At 47.8% G+C, this 23,664-nt stretch overlaps 1 protein-coding gene across 2 annotated transcripts; it reads left to right on the top strand.

Moving 5' to 3' along the window:
- Nucleotides 1-32: 32 nt before the first annotated feature.
- Nucleotides 33-16,230, top strand: ZBTB45 (zinc finger and BTB domain containing 45). 2 transcript variants are annotated; one of them, XM_030197653.1, is made up of 3 exons: nucleotides 33-113; nucleotides 11,653-13,293; nucleotides 15,432-16,230. In XM_030197653.1, exons 2-3 carry the CDS (start codon nucleotides 11,727-11,729, stop codon nucleotides 15,683-15,685), a joined length of 1,821 nt encoding a protein of 606 aa, XP_030053513.1. In that variant the 5' UTR covers nucleotides 33-113; nucleotides 11,653-11,726; the 3' UTR covers nucleotides 15,686-16,230. The 2 variants fall into 2 exon arrangements, with proteins under 2 accessions (XP_030053513.1, XP_030053512.1); XM_030197652.1 differs by having other exon boundaries at nucleotides 34-170.
- Nucleotides 16,231-23,664: the final 7,434 nt, after the last annotated feature.

Below are 23,664 nucleotides of genomic sequence, written 5' to 3'. Positions count from 1 at the left end.
CCGCCCCGCTCTGCGTGCTTGGAATGCGCTGACGTTACGCGCCGGCCAGACTCGATCCTGCCTGCGAGAAAGAAAGAGAAGGAGGAAGAGGGGACCGAGAAGGGGAGAGAGGGGTGAGGCGGCGGCGGTGAGAGTGACGGGAACCGTGAGGAGGAGGCGCGTGCGATGAGGTGATGGGGGGAGGGATCAGGAGAAGGGGGGGGGGGATATAATGGAGCACGGAGTGTAAGATGTTGCACAGCGCGTGACAGCAGTGAGGCCTTGTCGTGCATGGTATACGAGATAATAGGACACAGTGTGTGACAGTAGTGAGCACTCAGAGTGGTACGATATGAAGGGACACAGTGTGCGACAGCAGTCAGGGTGGTACGATATGAAGGGACACAGTGTGCGACAGCAGTCAGGGTGATACAATATGAAGGGACACAGTGTGCGACAGCAGTCAGAGTGGTACGATATGAAGGAACACAGTGTGTGACAGCAGTGAGCATTCAGGGTGATACGATGGGACGCCTAATGATTACTTAGGATGATACAATATGATTAGACACTGTGTGAAAGCAGTGAGAATTCAAGGTGATACAATACGATTGAACACTGTGACATCAGTGAGTGCTCATGGTGATATGATACCCTGTTTCCTCGAAAGTAAGACATCCCCCAAAAATAAGACCTAGTAGAGGTTTTCCTGAATTGGTAGATATAAGGCCTCCCCCGAAAGTAAGACCTAGCAAATTTTTGTTTGAAAGCAGGGCCGCCGAGAGCCGGACAAGGCCACCCCCGGGTCGCCCCCCCACCCGAGGTCGCCGGGCCCCCCCTCCACCCACCCTCCGTCGCTCCCGGAACTAACCTTAAATGCCTCCTTTCACCTTCGCAGCAAGCAGCAGCAGGGCAGACCTCTCCTTCCTTCCGTGCCCCACCTTCGCGGACGTTACGTCAGGCGAGGGCGGGACACGGAAGGAAGGAGTGGCCTGCCCTGCTGCTTGCTGCAAAGGTGAAAGGAGGTGTTTAAGGTTAGTTCCGGGAGCGACGGAGGGCGGGCGGACCAACCCCGATGTTTCCCCGAAAAATAAGACAGCCCCTGAAAATAAGACCTAGCGCATTTTTGGGGGCAAAAATTAATATAAGACAGTGTCTTATTTTCGGGGAAACACAGTATGATGGGGCACAGTGTGTAAAAGCAGTGACCACTCAAGGTGATACAGTATGATCGGACACAGCGTGTCACAGCGGTGAGCATTCATGGTATTACAGTATGATGGGACACAGAGTGTGACAGCATTGTGATTGGGGTGCTTCGATATGATGGGACTCAGTGTGTGGTAACAGTGAGCTTAGGGTGCTATGATGTGATGGGATACAGAGTGTGACAGCAGTTCAATTGGGGTAAGATATAGTAAGAATCAGTATGTGAAAGCAAATCCGAAGAGAGGAAAAGGATACTTGAAGCGGATGTCATTAAGCAAAATTTGTGGCTATTCCAGTGTCCTCCAGGATCTGTGTGACCTTTAGCATTATGGGGTAATTCTATAACAATGCACCTGTATATAGACACTCATTCTAAACAAAATTCTGTATAGAATGAGTGTCTATATGACTACAAGAGGTGAAATACACGCTATAATTTAGGCATGAGCCCTTATGCCACTCATAGAGTTGGAGTGAATGTTCATGCCGAAATGCTGGCGATACTAGTGTTAGCTTATAGTATTCTGTATGTTATGCACTTAAATGTGAGTTCCACCCTAAGTCTGCCTATGTGTATGCATACCTGTAAGATATGGATATTTATTTAAAAATGTATATCCCACTTTACCCAAAATGCATACAGTCAAAACAGATCATATCTATTCAGAAAAATCTGCAGGACATAAATAACCTCAAATCTATAAATACACTTCTAAAAATTTTTGAAATTTTAGTCTCCTAAAAAGCTTTGATAAAGCAATACATTTTTATAATTTCCTTAATTGTTGTATAGAAGCACAGCATCTTAAATAACCAGGAAGTTTATTCCACAAAAGGGGGGGCTGCCACAGAAAATGTACGATTTTGAATCTGCGTAATGATGTGCCGTAGCATTCAGACTACATAATTGCTTAGTTGATATTGAGCTCGATGAACGTGATGGAACATGTGTTTTCAAATTATCATTGAAATACCCAGGCACTTATCAAAAAAAAAAAATCTTATAATGCATCCTTTGTGACACCGGCAGTCGGTGTAATTCCTTCAGTACTGGAGTAATGTGATCAGTCTTCGAACGACTACCAATTAGCCGAACAGCCACATTCTGGGTATATTCTCAGAATAATGCTTAGAAGGAATTTTGGCATTTATGCCATTATTCTAAATGTTTATGCATATAATCAGCAGGCATGGAAATGTTGGTGCGCACTTTATAGCATTACTCCTGTATACTTCCAGTGGATGGAGCCACATAGATTTCATTGTAAGAAAGTGGCTCCTGAGACAGCCAGAGGAATATTGCAGCAGGTATGCAGCTCTGTGGACAGCGTCGCAGAGACTTCGCAGCAGGTGCATAGCTCCATGGATGGCATCACAGAAACATGTGACTTCATGGACAGCACAAAAGACATAGCGGCAGATATGCGGCTCCATGAACGGTACCACAGACACATCATGGCAAATAATCAGCTCCATGGACGGTACTGCACAGGCATCATAGCAAATACGCAGCTACATGGACAGTACCACAAAGACATCATAGGAAACACCTCTGTGGATAGAACCATAGAAATATTGTAGCAGGTGTGTGGATCTGTGGACGGTACCACAGAGACCTCATAGCAAGTACTCGGCTGCGTGGATAGAACCATAAAGACTTTGTATCAGGTATGCAGCTCCATGGATGGTGCCTCAGAGACATCACAGCAAGTATGCAGCAGTTCTGTAGATGGTACCATAGGAACATCATAGCAATTACTCAGCTTCGTAAATGGTATTATAGTTTATACTTTATTAAACTTGCTATACCACCCATGCTAACTTGCAGCAGATTTGCAGCTCCGTGGATAGTACAACAGAGAAATCATAGCAAATAGCTACTACTTACTACTACTTATCATTTCTATAGCACTCCTAGATGTACGCAACGCTGTACTCTGGACATAAAGAGACAGTCCCTGCTCGACAGAGCTTACAATCTAATTAGGACAGACAGAACGAATAAGAGAAAAGGGAGAGGACTTCCGGTGATGCGGTGAGCGGAGCAGCAGCAGCTGAACTCGGCTCCGAGGTTTCCCGCCCCTGAATGCGAAAATTAACCGCAATTATAAAGTCTTAAACCGACTAAAACACGAATGTGCGACGAATAATTTATGGAAAAGTTCTTACAAAAAACTCCACCTGGGATGGCACAGAAATCAACGCGGAAAGAGAGGAACAAGGCAGGAGGTGGCGAATCCAAAATGGCGGATAACACCACGCTGCCGACGCCGATTTTCACTGACGCTCAGTTGGAGCAGTTAACCGCGGCAGTGATAAAAGCGCTAGACCCGCGCTGGAGTGCGCTCTCACAGCAAGTGGAGGAAATTAAAACCGGCCTCGATGGGCTGGGAATTCGGACAGGGGACCTGGAGACGAGAGTAACAGCACTCGAGGATGATGTCCGCTCGCAGGCCCCTGATATAGTGAGCCTTAAAAAACAAGTGGCAGCACAAGCTATGAAATTGGAGGACCTGGAGAATCGCTCCCGAAGGAGTAACATTCGAATAGTGGGTATCCCGGAGAGAATTCCGGAACAAAACTTGGAAACATGGCTGGAGGCGTGGCTGGCAAAAGAACTAGCGCTGACAGACTCCGGGAACCCGCTGGTAATCGAAAGAGCACACCGCGTAGGTCGGAAAGAGGAAACCAAAAATCACCCCAGAGTAATAGTAGCAAAAATCCTCAATTTCAGACATAAAGTGGAAATTATGAGGGGCTTTCGGGTAAAAAGAGAAGAGCTCAGATAAGATGGACACAAAATCTTAATCTTCCAGGATTACTCACAATCTGTCCAAGAACAGCGAAGAAGCTTTCACCCAGTGTGTACCTGGCTAATCAAAAAGAACATAAAATTTGCCCTAATGTTTCCAGCCCGCTTGAAAATTCTACACCAGGAGAAATGGCACCATTTCACAGCAGTGGCTGAGGTGAAATCCTTTTTAAAAGACAAAGGGTATGAAGTTGAAAGCTGAAGGTTATTTGTTTGTGGTTGTTTTATTGCCATGTTAAAGGTTTACCTGCTTAAAAGTATTGTCGGTTTAGACAAAAATGTTATTGGAGGGACACGGGGGCGGGAGCCTCTTGCCTCTAAAGGGAGCGGTCATTTTGCGAGTAGCACCGCAAAGTGAGAGGGGTGATAGAAGAGGGAATGAGAAAGGGATAAGGGTTGTAGGGGGGTGGTCTGGATTAGAAAAGGGAATAAAAGGAAAGGAAAGTTTAAGGATACAGATGAGGGAGGGCGGGGGCGGAGGGCAGTTAGGGGGGAGGGATGGGGAGGGAAGAGGCAGGGAGGATTGTCGGAAAAGGAAAAACAAAAAAGGGGAGGATAGAGGGACAGAAGCAACCTTGCACCACTCAAAGCAATATGATGGAAGTTTAGAAACCATGGAGGCACCTGTGGATGGTGATACTTGGGGGAGAGGCGGGACCCATGAGGGAAGGCTTAAAGGTTGGGGACTATTGTTAGAACATAAATACAGCTTCGTATGACACAAATTAAAAAAATTCGTTTCACTTCATGGAATGTGGGAGGAATCACATCACCTATAAAGCGGGCAAAAATTTTGTCGGCTTTACGCCGCCAAGGGACTGATATAGCATGTATACAAGAGACCCGCCTTTCTGAGCTGGAGCACGAAAAACTAAAAAGGTCATGGGTGGGGGAGGTCTTTTCAGCATCAGCAAATGGGCGGAGAAGAGGAGTGGCGATATTGATAGGACGGGGGGTGGCCGCTAAGGCTGAGCTACTCTCCAAGGACCCACAGGGAAGATATGTGCTGGTGCGGCTGTGGCTACAGGGGAGGCAGTTGGTGTTATTGGGCTTATACGGCCCTAATGTATATGATCCGGGTTTTTATCAGTCCCTTATACGGAAATGTGCAGTATTAAAACATCCACTAATAATAATGGGCGACTTTAACTTAGTGGCGGACCCAGCACAAGATTGCTCGAGACCGAACGGAGACCAGAGTGGCGGTCAAAGAGCACGGGCCTTACGTACGTTTATGCGTACCCTGGGAGTCCTGGATGCATGGCGTACACTACACCCAGGTGAGAGGGACTTTACTCATGTATCCAGGGCTCATGGGACCCTTTCGAGGATTGACTACATCATGGTTAGCAGAGAAGTATTTTCAGAAATAGTACGAGCAGAGATAGGCCCAGAAGAGATATCCGACCACAGCCCGATATGGGTGGATGTGGAGGCCCCTAATTACTATCAAGTGGGTAGGGGATGGAGGTTTCCGGGGTACCTATATAGGGATAAAGATTTTTCACAATACCTAAATCAAAAATGGGAAACCTATGCAGTATCTAATGCACAGCATATAGATAACCCTAGTCTTTACTGGATGACTGCAAAGGCAGTTTTAAGAGGCGATGTGATAGCATATGTGGCAGCACGGAATAAAAAGATAGCCAGAGCCATTACACAATTAGGAAAACAATTCCAGAGAGCCAAACGGCAGTATGTGAGTAACCCAAACAAAAAGACCTGGGAACGGCTAAAAACGACACAAGTAGCTCTTAACTCCCACATACATGAGAGAGCTACTAGAGCGATGTTTTACCACAGATACAAGCTGCATAGGTATGGCAATAAAGTGGACTCAATGTTAGCAAAGTTGGTATCAAATTGGAAACCTCATAGGGTGATTACAGCGGTGAAAGATAAACAAGGGAAAATAAGGACTAACAATGAAGAGATAAAGCAGATATTCGCTCAATACTACTCCCAACTATATAAAAAACAGCAAGGGCCCAGAGGGACATCATTACACGCTTATCTGCGGGAGGTGGGCACCATGCATTTAACAGACCAGGAGATACAAAGGTTGAATGAACCCATCCAAGGGAAAGAGCTTCAGGGGGTGGTTCGAGGGCTGGCGCTGCATTCTGCGCCGGGCCCAGATGGGTTCTCCGGGGAGTTTTATAAGTTGTTGCCAGCGTCATTTATGGGAACTTGGGAGCTTACTTTGACAGTGTAGTTCAAACTAAGAGTTTCCCTCGCTATGCAAATACGGCACTCATAACCCTATTGCTGAAGCCCGGAAAACCAGAGGACCAAGCGGAGGCATATCGGCCCATTTCTTTACTAAACGTAGACAATAAGATTCTAGCAAAAATCCTAGCAAACAGACTATCAAACATATTGCCTAGGCTGATAGGAGAAGAACAAACGGGGTTTGTGAGGCAGAGGCAGGCAGGAGGGAATGTCCGTAAACTACTAATGGCAATGGCTCGGAGCAAAGCAGAAAATGTAACAACATTACTCCTCAGTCTCGATGCAGAAAAAGCTTTTGATAAAGTAGATTGGGAGTTCATGTTTGGCACACTGCAACATATGGGATTTCAAGGATGGTTTTACAATGCCATAAGGGCCCTCTACACTGAGCCAACAGCTGAAATCCTTATCAATGGGGTGAGAAGTGAAAAGTTTGAGATTTGTAGAGGAACGCGCCAGGGATGCCCCCTCTCGCCTTTATTATTTATTTTATCCTTAGAGCCCTTGCTTAGAGCAATAAAATTGGAGGAGGGGATACAAGGGGTTAGGTTGGGAACACACGATATAAGAGCATTGGCATTTGCGGATGACCTGCTGATCTTCATCACGAACCCAGATAGCTCCCTACCGAGTCTATTAAAACTAATCGACAAGTACAGTAAGTTATCGGGTTTCACTTTAAACTTCACAAAATCAATAGCTATGATGGTGCAAGGGGAAGGGGCCAAATGGCAAAGAACTCTCAAGATGACCTGGGCGGAGGAAGAATTCAAGTATCTTGGGGTCCGGGTACCAAAGGATTTATCACAACTATACGCATTAAATGTCACTAGGTTACTGGGAGACACATGTGCTAGGTTACAGCTTTGGCAGGCATACCCACTTTCCTTAATAGGGCGTATTGCCATAATAAATATGATGATAGTACCAAGATGGCTCTACGCATTCCAGGTATTGCCATTATATCTTTCCATTAAGGATGAGAAAACATTAAATAAGGCCATTAGTAGATTTCTCTGGCAGGGGAAAAAGCCCCGAATACCTCTGTCGATTTTACATACACCAGTGGAGTATGGTGGCCTGGGGCTCCAGAATATAAGACATCTGACGGTGGCAAGTGGCATGCGCCACATAAATGACTGGTTGAGGGGCACGAACTATTTCTCAGCCACTACATTGGAACAGTCAGCACTACAAAACATGCACTTTGGATATTTGTTACATGCACCAAGGACAAAAGTTCAAAATGAGTTTGAGGACACAGGTATTTTTACAACAGCACGCGCAGTTTGGAGGTGGGTTTGTAGACTGCACCGATTCTCAGCAAGGACAACACCATACCTACCTATTTGTGGGAATCTAGACTTTCAGCCAGGACAACTACATAAGGCCTACCGGAGATGGAAACAACAGGGCTTGGTGTATTTGGTACAGGTGCTGACAGAAGATGGGAAAATTAAACCTTTTCATCAATTACAATCAAAATATCACCTACTGTCGTCGGATCTGTTTTATTATTATCAGCTGAAACATTACATAGCTAGCTTACCCTGGGATTCCCTAACTGAAGATGTCCAGGAGGAACTGGCAGAGGCATTTACTATTAGATCACAACAGAAAGTACCACTCACATTCCACCATAGACATATAAAAGATACAATCCCTGAACTGGACTATAAGAAATTAGCAGAGGTATGGAGTGGAGAACTGGATGGGACTATAATGGCAGCAACTTTGAAAGACCACATCCTAGGGTTGAGGCGGACGACTGCAATGGCAGGGCATTGGGAGCTCCAATACCGGATGGTGATGCGAGCCCATATACTGCCGAGGAGGGCCTTTCATATGGGGCTTTCCCCGGACGGAGCATGCCCAAAGTTTGGAACTGAGGGAGCTACATTTGGGCACGTGTTCTGGACATGCCCAGCCACGCGAGCATTCTGGGAGAGACTGCTACGATGGATCTCAAGTATGTGGCAACTCGACTGGTGCCCTGGACCGGAGATGTTGTTTGGGAAACTACAAATGCAAGGCCAGGTGGCCCCGGGCATGCGGGAGTTTGCGGCTCGGGCCATCATTGTGGCCAAAAAAACTATACTCACAGCTTGGTTGTCCCCAAAACCACCTCAAAACCAACTCTGGAGAGGGGAGATGATACAGCTGATGAGATTTGAAAGATTAGAAATTAATCGTCGGCCCCCAGATGGAGAGCTGAGATTTCAACGCAGATGGGGCCCCTTTCTAGACTCTATGTCACCTGCGGCCAGAGGACATTTATTGCATATGTAAATAAATCAAACACAAAAGGATGTCTATAAAAGGACAATGGGATCTGCCTCTAAAAAGGGGGGGGAGAAGGGAGGGGGGATGGGTAGTAGACCTAGGGGGGAGGGGGAGGGATGCTAAATTAAGGGAGTGGGTGTTATGAAATTAAGTTGTTAAGAAAATCCAGACACTGATAACAATATAGAAGTGACTGTATTAGCGGAATACATTGTCTGGACAATATGCATTATAAGTATGTTGTGTTAAGTGAAAAACTAATAAAAATCATTTAAACACATAAGAGAAAAGGGAATTACTAAGGTGGAAATTATAAAACTTGGGTACTGAATAAGTGAGTAAGGGTTAGGAGCTAAAAGCAGCATCAAAAAGGTGGGTTTTTAGCCTAGATTTGAAGACGGCCAGAGATGGAGCTTGACATACCGGCTCAGGAAGTCTATTCTAGGCATATGGTGCAGCAAGATAAAAGGAATGGAGTCTGGAGTTAGTGGTGGAGGAGAAGAGTGCAGATAAGAGAGATTTACCCAGTGAAAGGAGTTCCCGGGGAGGAGTGTAGGGAGAGATAAGAATGGAGAGGTACTGAGGAGCTGCAGAGTGAAGGCACTTGTAAGTCAATAAGAGGAGTGTGAACTGTATGTGGAAACAGGGAGCCAGTGAAGTGACTTGAGGAGAGGGCTAATATGAGCATAATGACACTGGTGGAATATAAGTCATGCAGCAGAATTTTGAACAGATTGAAGAGGAGAGAGATGGCTAAGTGGGAGACCTGTGAGAAGCAAGTTGCAGTAGTCTAAGGGAGAGGTGATAAGAGTATGGATAAGGGTTCTGGTAGTGTGCTCAGAAAGGAAAGGACGAATTTTGGTGATATTATAGAGAAAGAAACGACGGGTTTTAGCAGTCTGCTGAATATGTGCAGAGAAAGAGAGAGAGAGAGGAGTCGAAGATGACACCAAAATTACGAGCTGATGAGACAGGGAGGATGAGAGTGTTATCCACAAATGCATTTTGGTGGACGTTCCAGTTACACGACCTCTACTGATGTTGCTACTCCATTCTTGGAACCATTTGGAAGAGGGCAACTTCCCATCAATACATCTTCAGACGCTTCAAAATACATCAGCCAGGTTGATTGTCAGGTTGCAAAGTGGGAACATGTAACCTCTGTGCTTAGGCAGCTGCACTGGCTCCCAAAAATTTGAAGATCACAAAAAAATATATAATCCACATCAAAAGAGAAGAAGGAACATAGTTTATGAGATCTGAACAATCTAACTGGGCTAAACATTTCTTGCTAAACCCCCTATAAATACTTTTTTTTTTTTTTGAGGTTTCACAAGATCTTAAAAGGTTTTAACTTTAATGTAATGTAATAATGTTTTTATTGATGAATGCATAAATGATACAATATCATGCCAATCCTTAGAACTCCGGTAGTAAACATTTCAAACCTGTACTAATACATCTGAACATCTATCATCAACATTTTTGTTCCCCCCTCCCCTTCCCCCTCCCTTTTTGTAATATGTTTATTGACTGTATCCATTGTTGAAGAGAAAATCTGTACAGAATTATTGTCAAGAAAGCTTTACAGGAACCTTTGGACTATATCAATCCATAACCATAGCATTGTTCAGCAAGTTCATAATGAAAATAAATATGGAATGCTGTCAACATTCTGTAGTCAGTACATGTAGTTCCTGTGTTTCACTACTTTCCATGTCTCCTCCATCATATGTCAAAGTTGTGATTCATCAACAAGTTAACGCCCACAGGGCAGGAGGAACATATCACGGTTTTAAATGCCATCCTCCTTTTCCCATCTCACAGACTCCCTTCATTCTATATCATACTCTTCCCGTCTACCCTCCCTTTCCCTCCTAACCCACCCTGAGGTATCTTCCAGAAATGTATCTTGCTGTAAAATCAAAGGGAATTCAGGACCAGACTTCTACCCCTGGTATGTAGTGTCTGAATATATGGGCCCCAAATGTCCAAAAAGGCCTTCCTCCTCCTTTTCGAACCTCCCACCCCTCGGCGCTCACACAGCATTAGTTCATGGAATCTATTCCTCCAGTGCCAGATATCTGGGAGAGTACTGCCCACCCGTTGACAAAGTAGTAATCTCTTGCCAACCAAACAGGCCCTACGGATCAAGTGTCTTCCAGATATGCTCTGCAGCACAAACACCTCATGTTTATCCAGTAACACACCCATCGGGGAGTCCACTACCCCAGAGCCCAACAAAAAGGAAAGATATTGTAGAACCTTCCTCCAGAAATGGTGTACCCGAAAACATTCCCACAAACAGTGAAACAGTGACCCAGGCAATCTTCCACATTTTTCACATAATGGGTCTTCCACCCCTCCCATCCGAAAAATCTGAGCTTTTGTGAGGTATGCTCTATGCAAGATTCGGTATTGGCATTCACGGAGGCCTGCATTACCAGTCATCTCCGGAATTCTAGAAATTAACATATCAAAATCCAAAGACAGCCCTGGTCTCGCTAAGTCTTGGGCCCACCACATTTGTATTAACTCCCGGTCCTTTAAAAGTGGCAATTTCCCCAAGATCTTATACAACTTAGAGACCGAGAGTCGTTCCGTGCCACCTCCTGTTAAAAACTGTCTTATTCGGTGACAATGTCTATGTTTCAAAGCCTCTGAGTCCACCGTCTTCACATAGTGTATAATTTGATTATAGGCAAAAATGTTATTCATGTCATAGCCCCTATAAATACTTTATCAGCCAATAAAGAATATATAAAAATACAACATGCCCTGACACTGTTTCCCAAGTAAAAAGGTCTCCAGTTGAGCTGGATCAAAAAAAGATATAATTATTTCCTTGTTAAGTTAGAATACATATACAAGGAGATCTGAGGATAAACTCAGGATATAATCTGTGCTCAGGGAGGATCATCAGACAGTGCAATCAAGGGATGAATATTAGAAATGGGTTATGTAGGAGGATACATTATACAGGTGCACAGATTTCTGGATAAATTACAGAGGATAACGTTGAGGTCCTTCTTAAGCTCTGTCAAGGACGATAACTGTGTCTCTTGGTCATCCTGGGATATTGGTGTCTGCTGTCCATATCATATGCTTATTGTTTTTTTCTTACTGCTTTCTAGAAAGAAGTGGTGAGGTTGAAGTCTTAGGAGCCCTCCATCGACTCAGTAGCAACATCTCCAGCTTGGGAGGAATCATGGTAGAAGCTGTCCATTACATCCACTTGCAGAACTTCAGCAAGTCCCTCCTGGAGACCCTGAACGCCCAACGCCTAGGTGGTCACTTCTGTGATGTCACTGTCCACATCCATGATGCCACCCTGCGGGCCCACCGTTGCGTCTTGGCTGCTGGCAGCCCCTTTTTCCATGACAAGCTGCTGCTGGGTTATTCTGAGATTGAGGTACCTCCAGTAGTGCCTACCCAAGTGGTTCAGCAGCTGGTGGAGTTTATGTACAGTGGCTCCTTGGTGGTGGCCCAGTCAGAAGCCCTACAAATTCTCACAGCTGCCAGCATCCTCCAGATTAAGACTGTGATAGATGAGTGCACTCAGATCATATCCCAGAGCCGAGCCACCAAGAACCTGGCATCTGGCACCTCCTCCAGCAGATGCTCTGTCAACAAATCCCAGGAGATACAAAGAGAAGGTGAGGGCTCATCGGCTGCAGTCCTGCGAGAGACAGGGGGTGTTTCTTCTGCCTCCAGATCCAGTGAACTGGATATGATCCCACAGCTTGGACTGGGAAGTGATGCCCCCAAAATACTGTGTGCCTCTGAGGTCCGCTATAAGCTGAGGGACCTTCTTTCCTCTCAGCAGAGGCAGTTGGTAGAGGTGAGGGAGCGGCTTCTGTCAGAGGGTGAGCTGGCAGGCGATGGGGAAGGCATGACCTCTGCCTACTTGCTGCAGTCTGAGGTCCCCCACAGTTGCCATAGTCGCAAGCAGCGCCAGCCAGTGAGGCTCCAGCTTACTGATCCCCTGCCAGTCATTATCAAGGATGAAGAGGAGGAGGAGGAAGAAGAAGAGGAAGAGCAGAAGGGAGGTAACCGGGAGAAACAGGGCTGTTATAGTGAGTGTGGGGGGCCACCTTTCCCTAGCTGTGATGAGAATGAGAAAATCCGTGGGTCTGAGAGCAGCCTAAGCCAGGCCCGTAACCCAGCAGGTACCAGGAAGGACAGCAGCGGACAGCTAGAGTACACTCCAGAAGGGCAGGACTTCTTCACCAATCAAGATGTTTTCTCAGAGACCTTTATTCCTCCATGGCAGAATGAGGAGAACCTTCAGCAAAATGCCCGGGACGTGTCACTGGAGGGCGAGGAGAAGTTCCACGCGGACTGCACCCTGGAGGTTCCAGGCCTGAGGAACCCAGTGGCCGTGTCCAGTGCCGACTTCAAACCCAGCGCTGCCACAACTTTCAGCTCGCGTGTTGGCGAGACCAGGGTCGTCCCCTTTGTATCGCCAGGTGTCCAACGTGAACTCAAGATCACTGCTGCGGCCGGAGGTCCATCCAGCATCTTCCAGTTTCATCTGACCCACACCAGCCAGAACCAAAGCCAAACAGGCCAGACTTTCTACACTGTGCAGCCAGAGAATACCTCTGGCGTGGTCCAGATGAGCTCCAATGTGGTGGCTGTGGGCCCCTTGCAAAACGATCCAACCCAGCGCCCTGGGCCATCTCGAAGCTCTGAGCCCTCTTATGAATGCTCCCACTGTCAGAAGACCTTCAGTTCCAGGAAAAACTACACCAAGCATATGTTCATCCACTCAGGTAAGCAGTCAGGTCTGTTTTAAGGATAAGCAGAGTTCTAACCAGGAATAGTCATTTCCAAAGAAGGTTTTGCCATTGATCTTCCTATTCTGTGATGAGGCAATATATGAAGGTGGGTGAGGAAGGCTTGCGCTTCCACTGCATGTGCTCTGTGTGTTTAGCCCTGGCCCAGAGTGTATGTGAGGGATGGATTTTAGATTGATAGCAATCTTTTTCATTAACTGACCAACAAAGAGCTATACGAAAATGTTGAATATTTCACATTTCAAAACCCTCCCTCCTTACCCACCTCCACCCTTATCCTTAAATTGAACATAAGCGTTGCCATACTGGCACAGACCAAAAGTCCATCAAGCCCAGCATCCTGTTTCCAACAGAGGCCAATCCAGAACACAAGTACTTGGCAAGAAAAGAGTAAAACAGATTTTATGCTGCTTATCCTGTAAATGAGTAGTGGATTTTCCCAGGTCCTAGGAAGGGAAGGATGCTGGATTTAGGATAAAGGAAGGTGAGATGAGATGAGAAGCTAGCCAATCTGATGGGAGGTGGGTTAGAGGGGAAGGGGAGATGCTGGCCATGGGGGAGGGGGGGATAGGGGAAAAGGGAGATGCTTGACACCTGTGGGGGGGGGGCAGAGTGGGGAAGAGGGATGCTTGACAATGGAGGCAGGACGGCATGGCTTGAGATTTTCCTATGGCTTTTAGTACCTTTGGGTTAGCCCTGCCTGCCTGCCTGCCCTGGAGCAAGAGCAGCAGATCTCATTACTTAAGTAGGTCCATCAGCAATATCGGTCTTAAATATCCCAGAGCATTTCTTGGCCTGGTAGTACTAGAGATGGCAGATAAGTAAGGAGGACTGCTGGGAGGGAGAAGAAGGGAGAGGGAGAGATGCAGGACTCGTGTGGAGAGGAGAGGAAAGGAGAGAGGGCAGAAAGGCCCTGATGCCTGCAGAAGAATGCCATATTTTATGCATATAACATGCATGTGTTATATGGGTTTATTTTTATATAGATGTGCAATTTGTGCGTTTTATATGTGTGGGTACGTTATATATGTAAAAATACGGTAATTTTAGCATTAATGAATAAAAGAGAGAGGGAAAAGAAGAAATATGGATTTATAAAATAAAAGGAGACGTAGCCATTGTCATGTGTTCACTCGCACAGGTTTTGCTGGTTATCGCGTTCATTTCTTCTTAACCCCACAACACTGCTGAGTCTTGCAGTGAATCACAGGGGCAGGGGGGATTTCCAATTAAAAGCACAATTTTAATGCATTTCCTGTTGGTGCTCGCCACTGGGACAATGTTGCTTTTCCAAACGTGCTCAAAAGGCACGTTACAATCAGAATATTTTCTTAGCCACCCTGTCAGCACTTAGGGGTAGATTCAACAAAGGGCACCAAAAATTAGGTGTGAACAATATGGATACCAAGCGCCAATTCTCTAACTGCAATTTTGCACACAATTTGCCGTTCTAGAATAGAGCGGAGGTTGGCATGGGTGCACCTAACTTTAGGCGTGAGCAGTTACGCCATGTCAAAAGGCACGTAAATGATCGCACCTGAAGTAGACACACGCAGCTGCAAGACACACCCCCAAACCACTCATGTGCACGCCCCCATTTGTGTTTGTACGCTGTAGCATTTAGGCTTTAATGGAACTCTATACATGGTGCTTAAAATTCCCTGTTAGCGCCAGTAATTGGCTGCTAACAGTCAATTATTGGCGTTAATTGACAACAATTTGGATTTATGCACGTATCTTGCTAAGTGCTGTTCTATAATGATATGTGCATAAATCCTTTAGCGCACAACCGAAAAGGGGATGTGCTGTCATAGAATTTGGGGGATCTGCTCCTAATTTTGGGGTTCAGTTGGTGTAAATCCTTGCACCTAAAAGTTGGGCGTGGATTCTGGTGCTATTCTATAAATGGCACCCAATTCAGCATGCCGTTTATAGAATAGCGCTCGGTACGTTTTTATCAGCACCAAATTTGGACACCGTTTACTGATATAGTCCTCTGTGGATAAACGGCAGACTGCTTCTTGCAGGGCTGTGAATCCCAGTATCTTTCAAAATATGAAATTCACTTTGAGAAAACCAAAATGTTTTTATTTTTGTTTGTGCGTTTTCTGCAGGGGAGAAGCCTCACCAGTGCAGCATCTGCTGGCGCTCCTTTTCTCTCCGGGACTATTTGCTGAAGCACATGGTGACCCACACAGGGGTGCGAGCCTTCCAGTGCTCCATCTGCTGCAAGCGTTTCACCCAGAAGAGCTCGCTCAACGTCCACATGCGCACGCATCGGCCCGAGCGCTTTCAGTGCTGTGTCTGCAACAAGTACTTCTCCCATCGCACGCTGCTAGAGAGACACATCGCCACGCACACAGCATGAGGTGCTTCTTGGACCGAGCGGAAAGAGTCGAGATGTTGGGATCTCCTGGGCCAAACACCCACTCACAAAGCACGGAGAAAGCCCTGTGGTGAATGTGGCCACACGGCACCACCTGAAAATTGCCACTCAGAGGTGAATGATCTGGCAGAGAAGGATTTGCCCTGATGCTAGTGTTGTCCAGTTTATCACACACAGACCCTCGTGTTAGACTTCTATAAGTCTACTACGAAATGTTGAAGGATAAATGTTCCCTTCCTTCCCAAGTGTTCTCTGCTGCATGAAGTTATTTCCATGTCCCTGTGGTAATGCAAACATTCATCTCTTGTTGGGCAGACTGGATGGACCGTACAGGTCTTTGTCTGCCGTCATCTACTATGTTACTATCTCCCTGTGTGTTCTGCTGTACAAACACAACCTGGTGTGTTTCACGTTACTACTACACACACATTCTCATTTATCTTTTGTAACACCTTTCTGCAGGTATATATTCCATATAAAGCTATTCCTGTGTGTTGATTAATTTCACAATCAACATCCAACTCTTATTGTGCCATTCTTTCGTATGAGCAGAGAATCTTGGCAGCTGATGTTTCTTGGAAATCCATGTTGAACACCTCCAAGGAAAAAGAGCTAGGTGTCATGGGCAATGTATTGAAATCTTCTGTTCAGTGTGCGACAGAAGCCAAAAAAGAAATCAGAATGTTAGGAATTATTAGGAATAAAAAATAAAATGGAGAATATCATAATTGCTCTATATCGCTCCCTGGTGCGTCTGAACCTTGAGTATTATGTTCAGTTCTGGTCCCGGCATTTCAAATATATATAGCTGAATTAGAAAAGGTAGAGGGAATGACAGTGAAAATGATAAAGGAGATGGAATGACTTCCCTATGAGGGAAGGCTAAAGAGGTTAGGGCTCTTCAGTTTGGAGAACAAATTTATTTATTTAATTTAGTTCACAGCTAATATATCACATGGGGCCTAGCCACGGCTTCAATGAGGTTTGCAAAAATTAAAAGCTGGTGCATAGAAGAAAAAGAGAAATGGAAATGTGAACAAGAAGAAAAAGGGAGAAGGAATTGGGAGGGGGGATGAGACAGAGAAAAAGAGAGGGAAGAAATCAGAAAAATCGGGCAAAAAGGAAGTGTTATGAAGGAGGGTCAAATGCAGTTCTGAAAAGGTGAGTTTTTAGTGCCAGTTTGAAGATGCAATAGTGAGTTGATCCCGAATCTGATGTGGAAGCTCATTCCAGAGTTTAGGACCTAAATAGCTAAAAGCAGAATCTCGAGTACTGGTGAGATGGGTAGACGAGGGCGGTGGTAAGGAATGAAGATTGTTATCAGCCGATCTAAGACATAAGTGAGAGAGTAGGTGCCACAAAACGCCTAGCCACCTGCCTGGGATTACCCTGCAACCATTTAGAGGGTCTGTCCCCAGCACAGCTCAGGTCCACCTACACGTGCCGCTTGTGCTCTACACTAGCGCCCTCCTCCCACCGATTGGGTCACAACTGCCTCTGGGCGAGTCACCTCTCAAATTATCCCAGTGATTTCTGGGTTACTTGGGGCCACACTCCCAGTGGTCCCACAGTTCCCAGAAAGCACTCACAGACCCTACAGACAAACCACCAGGATTCTTTATCAGTCCAAACAGAGGCAATAAACTAAATATTGTTTATTGTCTTTTACAAATTGAACAGTGGAACAAAATATTGCATTAACAAACAATAACAGGTAACTGAAATATGGATCAATAATAACACTAGCTAAACATTTGCATACTTCCTAGAAAGTACCTGGGGAGATCAGGGCATATATTCACAGAGCTTCAGCAAAGAGATCTCTCTCTCTCTCTCTCTGCTGCCGGGCTGAAACTGAAGCAACAGCCAGCAACAACTGGGTAATTTCAAACGCCAGGCCAATCAGAGCCCAGTCAACAAGTTTTTTTAATTTAATTATTTATTGAAATTTCGAATTTTTACAAGTCAAATACACTTGTTAAGAAATACAGAGAGAAACAAATAACAGAAAAAAAATTCCTGGATTTACAATCAATCCAGAACTGAAAATAACTCTCTTCCTTAGACCTCTATTTTGGGGATGGGGAGGGGGGGCGTAAAGCATACAAAGGAGAAATTTTACCACTATGTTTGAATAAATCGACTTAGCCTCAAAACCACATAATATTCCTTTAACTGACTATTGCTGTTTCTTTAAAACAGCTGTTTAGCTTTTTCATGTCCAGAAAAACCTGTAATTGAGAAGGGTCAAAAAAGATATACTTATTCCCTTGATAGGTTATTCTACATGTACAGAGGGGTAAGCCAACATAAATGTACCCTAATAGCTCTTGTTTCGTTTCGCAAGTTTAAGAATTTTTTCCTCCGTTCCTGTGTTGACTTTGCAACATCAGGATAAATCCATATTTCCATATCATCAAGCTGATCAATCCATAGACTGGTGGGTTGTGTCCATCTACCAGCAGGTGGAGATAGAGAGCAAACTTTTGCCTCCCTATATGTGGTCATGTGCTGCCGGAAACTCCTCCTGTATGTTCTCTATCTCAGCAGGTGGTGGTCACACACAGCAGCAGCTCTGGCTAGGCCTCCAAGCCTAATCCTTAGGTTTTGTTGAGGCCTGGGGTTGAGGGCTCTTTTGAGCAAGTGCAAACCTGGTGGTGCCAGGTCCCTCCTTTTCTCCCCCCTCCCGCTGGCTCCGTTTAAAAAAAAAAAAAAAAAAAAATATTTTTAAACGTCTTTAAAGGCGTTTAATTCGACGTTTCTTTAAACGTTCATTGCAGCTACTCACTGGGACACCAGTTCGTTACAGCTCGGAGCGGCAAGCAGGTAATTTTACCTTTTTATAGCGGGCAGGGGGTTCCCCGATTCTTCTCCTCGTGGCAATGGCGTCGGAGGGCGAGGGCGCAAAGGGTCGCTCCCCGGATCGCTGGAGCGCTTCTAGAGGGGATGCAGGGGTTTTACAACCTGATTCGCCCTTGATGGGTGATAGTTTAGTGACCGATGAATGTCCCGGTCGTTCCTCCGGCGTGGCGGTTTTTTCCCGCCATAAACGCCCATCCCCCGCTCCTCGCCTCCGCCATCTTGGCCGGCCACGCGGCTCGGACGGCTTCTTCGGGGCCGCCCTTGAGGTTGGAGACATTAATGCCATGAACGCCCTTAATTTGGGCGACGGCACAAAAGCGGCTAAAGTTAAGCGCCGTTCTTCCCGCGCGGCTCCTTCACGGAGTTTCGCGCCGGACGCCATTTTGGATGCGCAGCATGTCTCTCCCCCGCTATTGCGAGCGCCGGTTGAGAGTGCGTCTAGGGCTGTTGCCCAGGCTGCGGAAGTGCACAGTCTGGGGGGTTTCTCCCCCGAGTTTGTTTTGCTGCTGCATCAGGCTTTCCTCATGCAAACGCTGCCCCTGCTCCCTCTTCTGATAAAGAGGTTGAGGTTCCCAGAGGTAAACGCCCTCGGGTTGATTTCCAGGCCTTGGAGGACTTTTGTCTCCTCCGATGTAGATGAGGGCAGCGTGTCTGAGGTCTCCCAACGATCCTTTGCGGATTCCTTGGAGGAGATAGATCCCCGCTCGGATGGAGCGGATGACCCCTCTGCAGCGCGGCTTTTTAGCCCAGAGGATTTGCCCAACCTGTTGTTACAGGCCATGGACACTTTGACGATTTCCTCTCCGGAGGACGTCTCTCCCTCAGCCCCTGTTGGCTCTGCCATTATGCTGGGGACGAAGCGCCCGCCTAGAACCTTCCACGTGCATGATGCCATGCACACCTTAATTGCGGCTCAATGGGATGTCCCGGAAATGAGCCTTAAAGTGGCTAGGGCTATGTCCCGCCTCTATCCTTTGGCTGTGAGTGAACGTGAGGCCTATCTGTGGCCTACCGTGGATTCTTTAATCACTGCGGTGACTAAGAAAACGGCGTTGCCGGTGGAAGGTGGCACGGCCCTAAAGGACGCCCAAGACAGAAGATTGGAGGCGGCCTTAAGGTCGTCCTTGGAGGCAGCTGCTTTAAGTTTGCAGGCCTCAGTTTGCGGCTCCTATGTGGCCAGGGCGTGCCGGACTATGGTGCAGCGGGCTTCCCCCTCGGATCATTCCTTGAGGGCTGATTGGCCGGCCCTGGAATTGGGCTTAGCCTATTTGGCAGACTTGCTGTATGATGTCTGGAGAGCCTCAGCTAAAGGCATGGCTCAGACAGTCTCTGCGCGGCGGTGGCTTTGGCTGAAACATTGGTCTGCTGACCACGCCTCTAAATCCCGCCTGGCTAGATTGCCTTTTAAAGGCAAGCTGCTCTTTGGGGTCGAGCTGGACAAAATCGTGACCGATCTCGGCACGTCTAAGGGCAAGAAATTACCAGAGGTCAGGGCTCGGGTTAGTACTCGTCCCGATACCTCCATACCGCCCGGGCAAGTCGGGTTCCTCTGCCCCCTCTTCCTTCAAGAGGACTTTCTCCCCCAAGCAGCATTCCTTTCGCAGAGACCGCCGTCCCGGAGGTGCTCCCTCCGGTCCTCCCCCAGGGTCTCGTACCCAATGACGGGGCCTTGGTCCACGCCCCAGTGCAGATTGGAGGACGGCTGTCCTCGTTTCTGGGCGAGTGGACCACTATAACTTCAGACGCGTGGGTGCTGGAAGTCATCAGAGACGGCTACAAGCTAGAGTTCTGCCAACCCTTAAGAGACGGGTTTGTACTCTCTCCCTGCAAGTCTCCGGTCAAGCTGTGGTAGTGCAGCAGACCTTGGACAACCTGATCCGCCTGGGTGCGGTCGTTCCGGTGCCAAAAAATCAGATTGGCAAGGGACGTTACTCCATTTACTTTGTGGTTCCAAAGAAAGGAGGTTCTGTCCGGCCTATCCTCGACCTCAAGGGGTCAATCGGGCCTGGAAAGTGAGGCACTTTCGCATGGAGACTCTCCGCTCTGTTGTAGCGGCAGTGAAGGCAGGAGAGTTCTTGGCTTCCTTGGACATCAAGGAAGCGTACCTGCATATTCCCATCTGGCCTCCTCTCCAACGCTTTCTGCGTTTTACAGTCCTGAGACGACACTTCCAGTTCAGAGCCCTCCCTTTCGGGTTGGCTACTGCTCCGCGGACCTTTTCCAAAGTAATGGGGGTCATAGCGGCCTTCCTGCTAAAGGAAGGAGTACAAGTCCATCCTTATCTGGATGACTGGTTGATCCGAGCCCCCTCTTATGCAGAGTGCGGCAAAGCTATGGACCGGGTAGTTGCTCTTTTGAGCTCCCTGGGATGGATCATCAACTGGAAGAAGAGCCAACTGCGCCCGACTCAGTCCCTGGTGTATCTGGGAGTTCGATTCGACACCCAAGTGGGCAGAGTGTTCCTGCCAGGCAATCGGATTGTCAAGCTTCAGGCTCAGGTGGACTAGTTCCTAGTAGCCTCTCCTATTCGGGCTTGGGACTACGTGCAGCTGTTGGGCTCTAGGACGGCCACGATGGAAGTAGTGCCCTGGGCCAGGGCTCATATGAGACCACTACAGCTATCTCTGCTGCTGCGCTGGACTCCGATGTCGGAGGATTATGCTGTGCGCCTTCCCGTGGACCCAGCAGTGCGCAAGGCGCTGAGCTGGTGGACGCAGACGGACAAGTTGTCTGCAGGATTGCCTCTGGTGACCCCGGAGTGGATTGTCGTCACGACAGACGCCTCTTTGATGGGCTGGGGAACCCACTGCTTGGGAAGGACAGCGCAGGGGCTCTAGTCTCCTGCAGAGGCAAGTGGTCTATCAACCTCCTGGAACTCAGAGCCATTCGCTTGGTGTTATTGGAGTTCATCCCGGTACTCGTGTTGAAGCCTGTACGGGTCCTGTCGGACAATGCCACGGCTGTGGCCTATATCAACCGCCAGGGAGGTACCAGAGCGCCCCTCTAGCCAAGGAGGCTATGAGTCTTTGCCAGTGGGCGGAAGCGAACCTGGAGCAGCTTTCAGCGGCCCACATTGCCGGAGTCATGAATGTCAAGGCGGACTTTCTCAGTCGCCATACCTTGGAGCCCGGAGAGTGGCAACTATCTGCTCAGGCGTTCTTGGACATCACGAAGCGCTGGGGCCAGCCGAGCCTAGATCTGATGGCGTCATCGGCCAATGGCCAAGTGCCGCGCTTTTTCAGCAGAGGACGGGACCCTCGATCCCTGGGAGTAGATGCTCTTCTCCAACAAGTGGCCGACACAAGAGCTCCTCTATGTGTTCCCGCCCTGGCCCATGTTGGGCAGGGTGCTAGACCGGGTGGCAAAGCATCCCGGCAGGGTAATCTTGGTGGGTCCGGATTGGCCCAGACGTCCCTGGTATGCGGACTTGTTCAGGCTCTCAGTCGACGATCCTCTGCGGCTGTCAGTGGAGCAGGGCCTGTTACATCAGGGTCCCGTGGTGATGGAGGATCCCTCTCCCTTTGGTCTTACGGCCTGGCTATTGAGCGGCAGCGTCTGAGGAAGAAGGGCTTCTCAGACAAGGTCATCGCCACTATGCTGAGAGCGAGGAAGCGCTCTACTTCTACTGCTTACGCCAGGGTTTGGCGTATCTTTGCAGCATGGTGTGAAGCAGGCTCACTTTCTCCCTTCACTGCTCCAATTTCTTCAGTGTTGGCGTTCCTGCAAGAAGGTCTGGAGAAAGGCCTGTCGCTCAGTTCCCTTAAAGTCCAGGTAGCGGCTCGGGCTTGCTTCAGGGGCCGCCTGAAGGGTGCTTCCCTGGCTTCGCAGCCAGATGTGGTGCGCTTTCTCAAGGGAGTTAATCACCTGCGCCCTCCTCTGCACTCAGTGGTGCCTGCGTGGGATCTCAACCTGGTGCTAAGAGCATTGCAGAAGCCGCCTTTGGAACCCTTGTCGAGGGCATCTCTGAAAGACCTGACGTTGAAAGCAGTCTTTTTGGTGGCTATCACTTCAGACAGAAGAGTTTCCGAGCTCCAGGCGCTCTCATGTCAAGAGCCTTTTCTGCAGTGCACTGAGGCAGGAGTGACTATTCGCACAGTGCCTTCCTTCCTGCCCAAGATTGGTTCTCGCTTCCATGTGAATCAGCAGCTCTGTCTCCCTTCCTTTCGTAGGGAGGACTACCCAGAGGAGTACTCCGCTCTTGAATATCTGGATGTGAGACGAGTCATCATCAGATACTTGGAAGTGACCAATGATTTCCGGAAATCGGATCATCTGTTTGTCCTGTTTGCAGGTCCTCGTAAGGGTCTGCAGGCTGCTAAGCCTACAGTGGCAAGATGGGTCCAGGAAGCCATTGCAGCGGCTTATGTGGCCGCGGGGAAGGTGCCGCCTATCCAGCTGAAGGCTCACTCCACGAGAGCTCAGGCGGCCTCGATGGCAGAGGCCGGATCCGTCTCCTTGGAAGAGATATGCAAGGCGGCAACGTGGGCTTCGGCTCATACATTCTCCAAGCATTACCGTTTGACTGTGGCTGCACGGGCGGAGGCCCGGTTTGGAGCTTCAGTGTTGAGGTCAGGGATTTCTATGTCCCGCCCTGGGTGAGTACTGCTTCGGTACATCCCACCAGTCTATGGATTGATCAGCTTGATGATATGGAAGGTAAAATTATGTATAATCATACCTGATAATTTTCTTTCCATTAATCATAGCTGATCAATCCATAGCCCCTCCCAGATATCTGTACTGTTTATATTCTGGTTGCATTTTAGGTTCAAGTTTAGCCTTCAGTTACTTCAGGAGGACTTCGTGTTCAAGTTCTTCTTTCACTTGGATTCTTCAAGAGTTGAGACGACTTTGGGTTACAGTGAGCTGCTGCATTCCTCTCCCCTCCGTTTTACGGGGCTGGATTGAGACATAAATTCTGCCGGCACTCCCTCCCGCTTCGTGCGGCTGTAGGGCAGCTTTGTACCCCTCCCGCTTCGGCGGTGTTAGGGTCAGTCAGCTCCTCCCGCGGTTGCGGTTGCAGGATAAGCCAGATCCCCCCGCATCGGCGGGTGTGGTGTCCCTCCCCCGCTCCGCGGGGATGAGCTGGACGGATTCCC

This window comes from Microcaecilia unicolor, chromosome 3, assembly GCF_901765095.1.
Source record: "Microcaecilia unicolor chromosome 3, aMicUni1.1, whole genome shotgun sequence".
Classification (NCBI taxonomy): Eukaryota; Metazoa; Chordata; class Amphibia; order Gymnophiona; family Siphonopidae; genus Microcaecilia; species Microcaecilia unicolor.
This window is presented reverse-complemented; position numbering and strand designations above follow the sequence as displayed.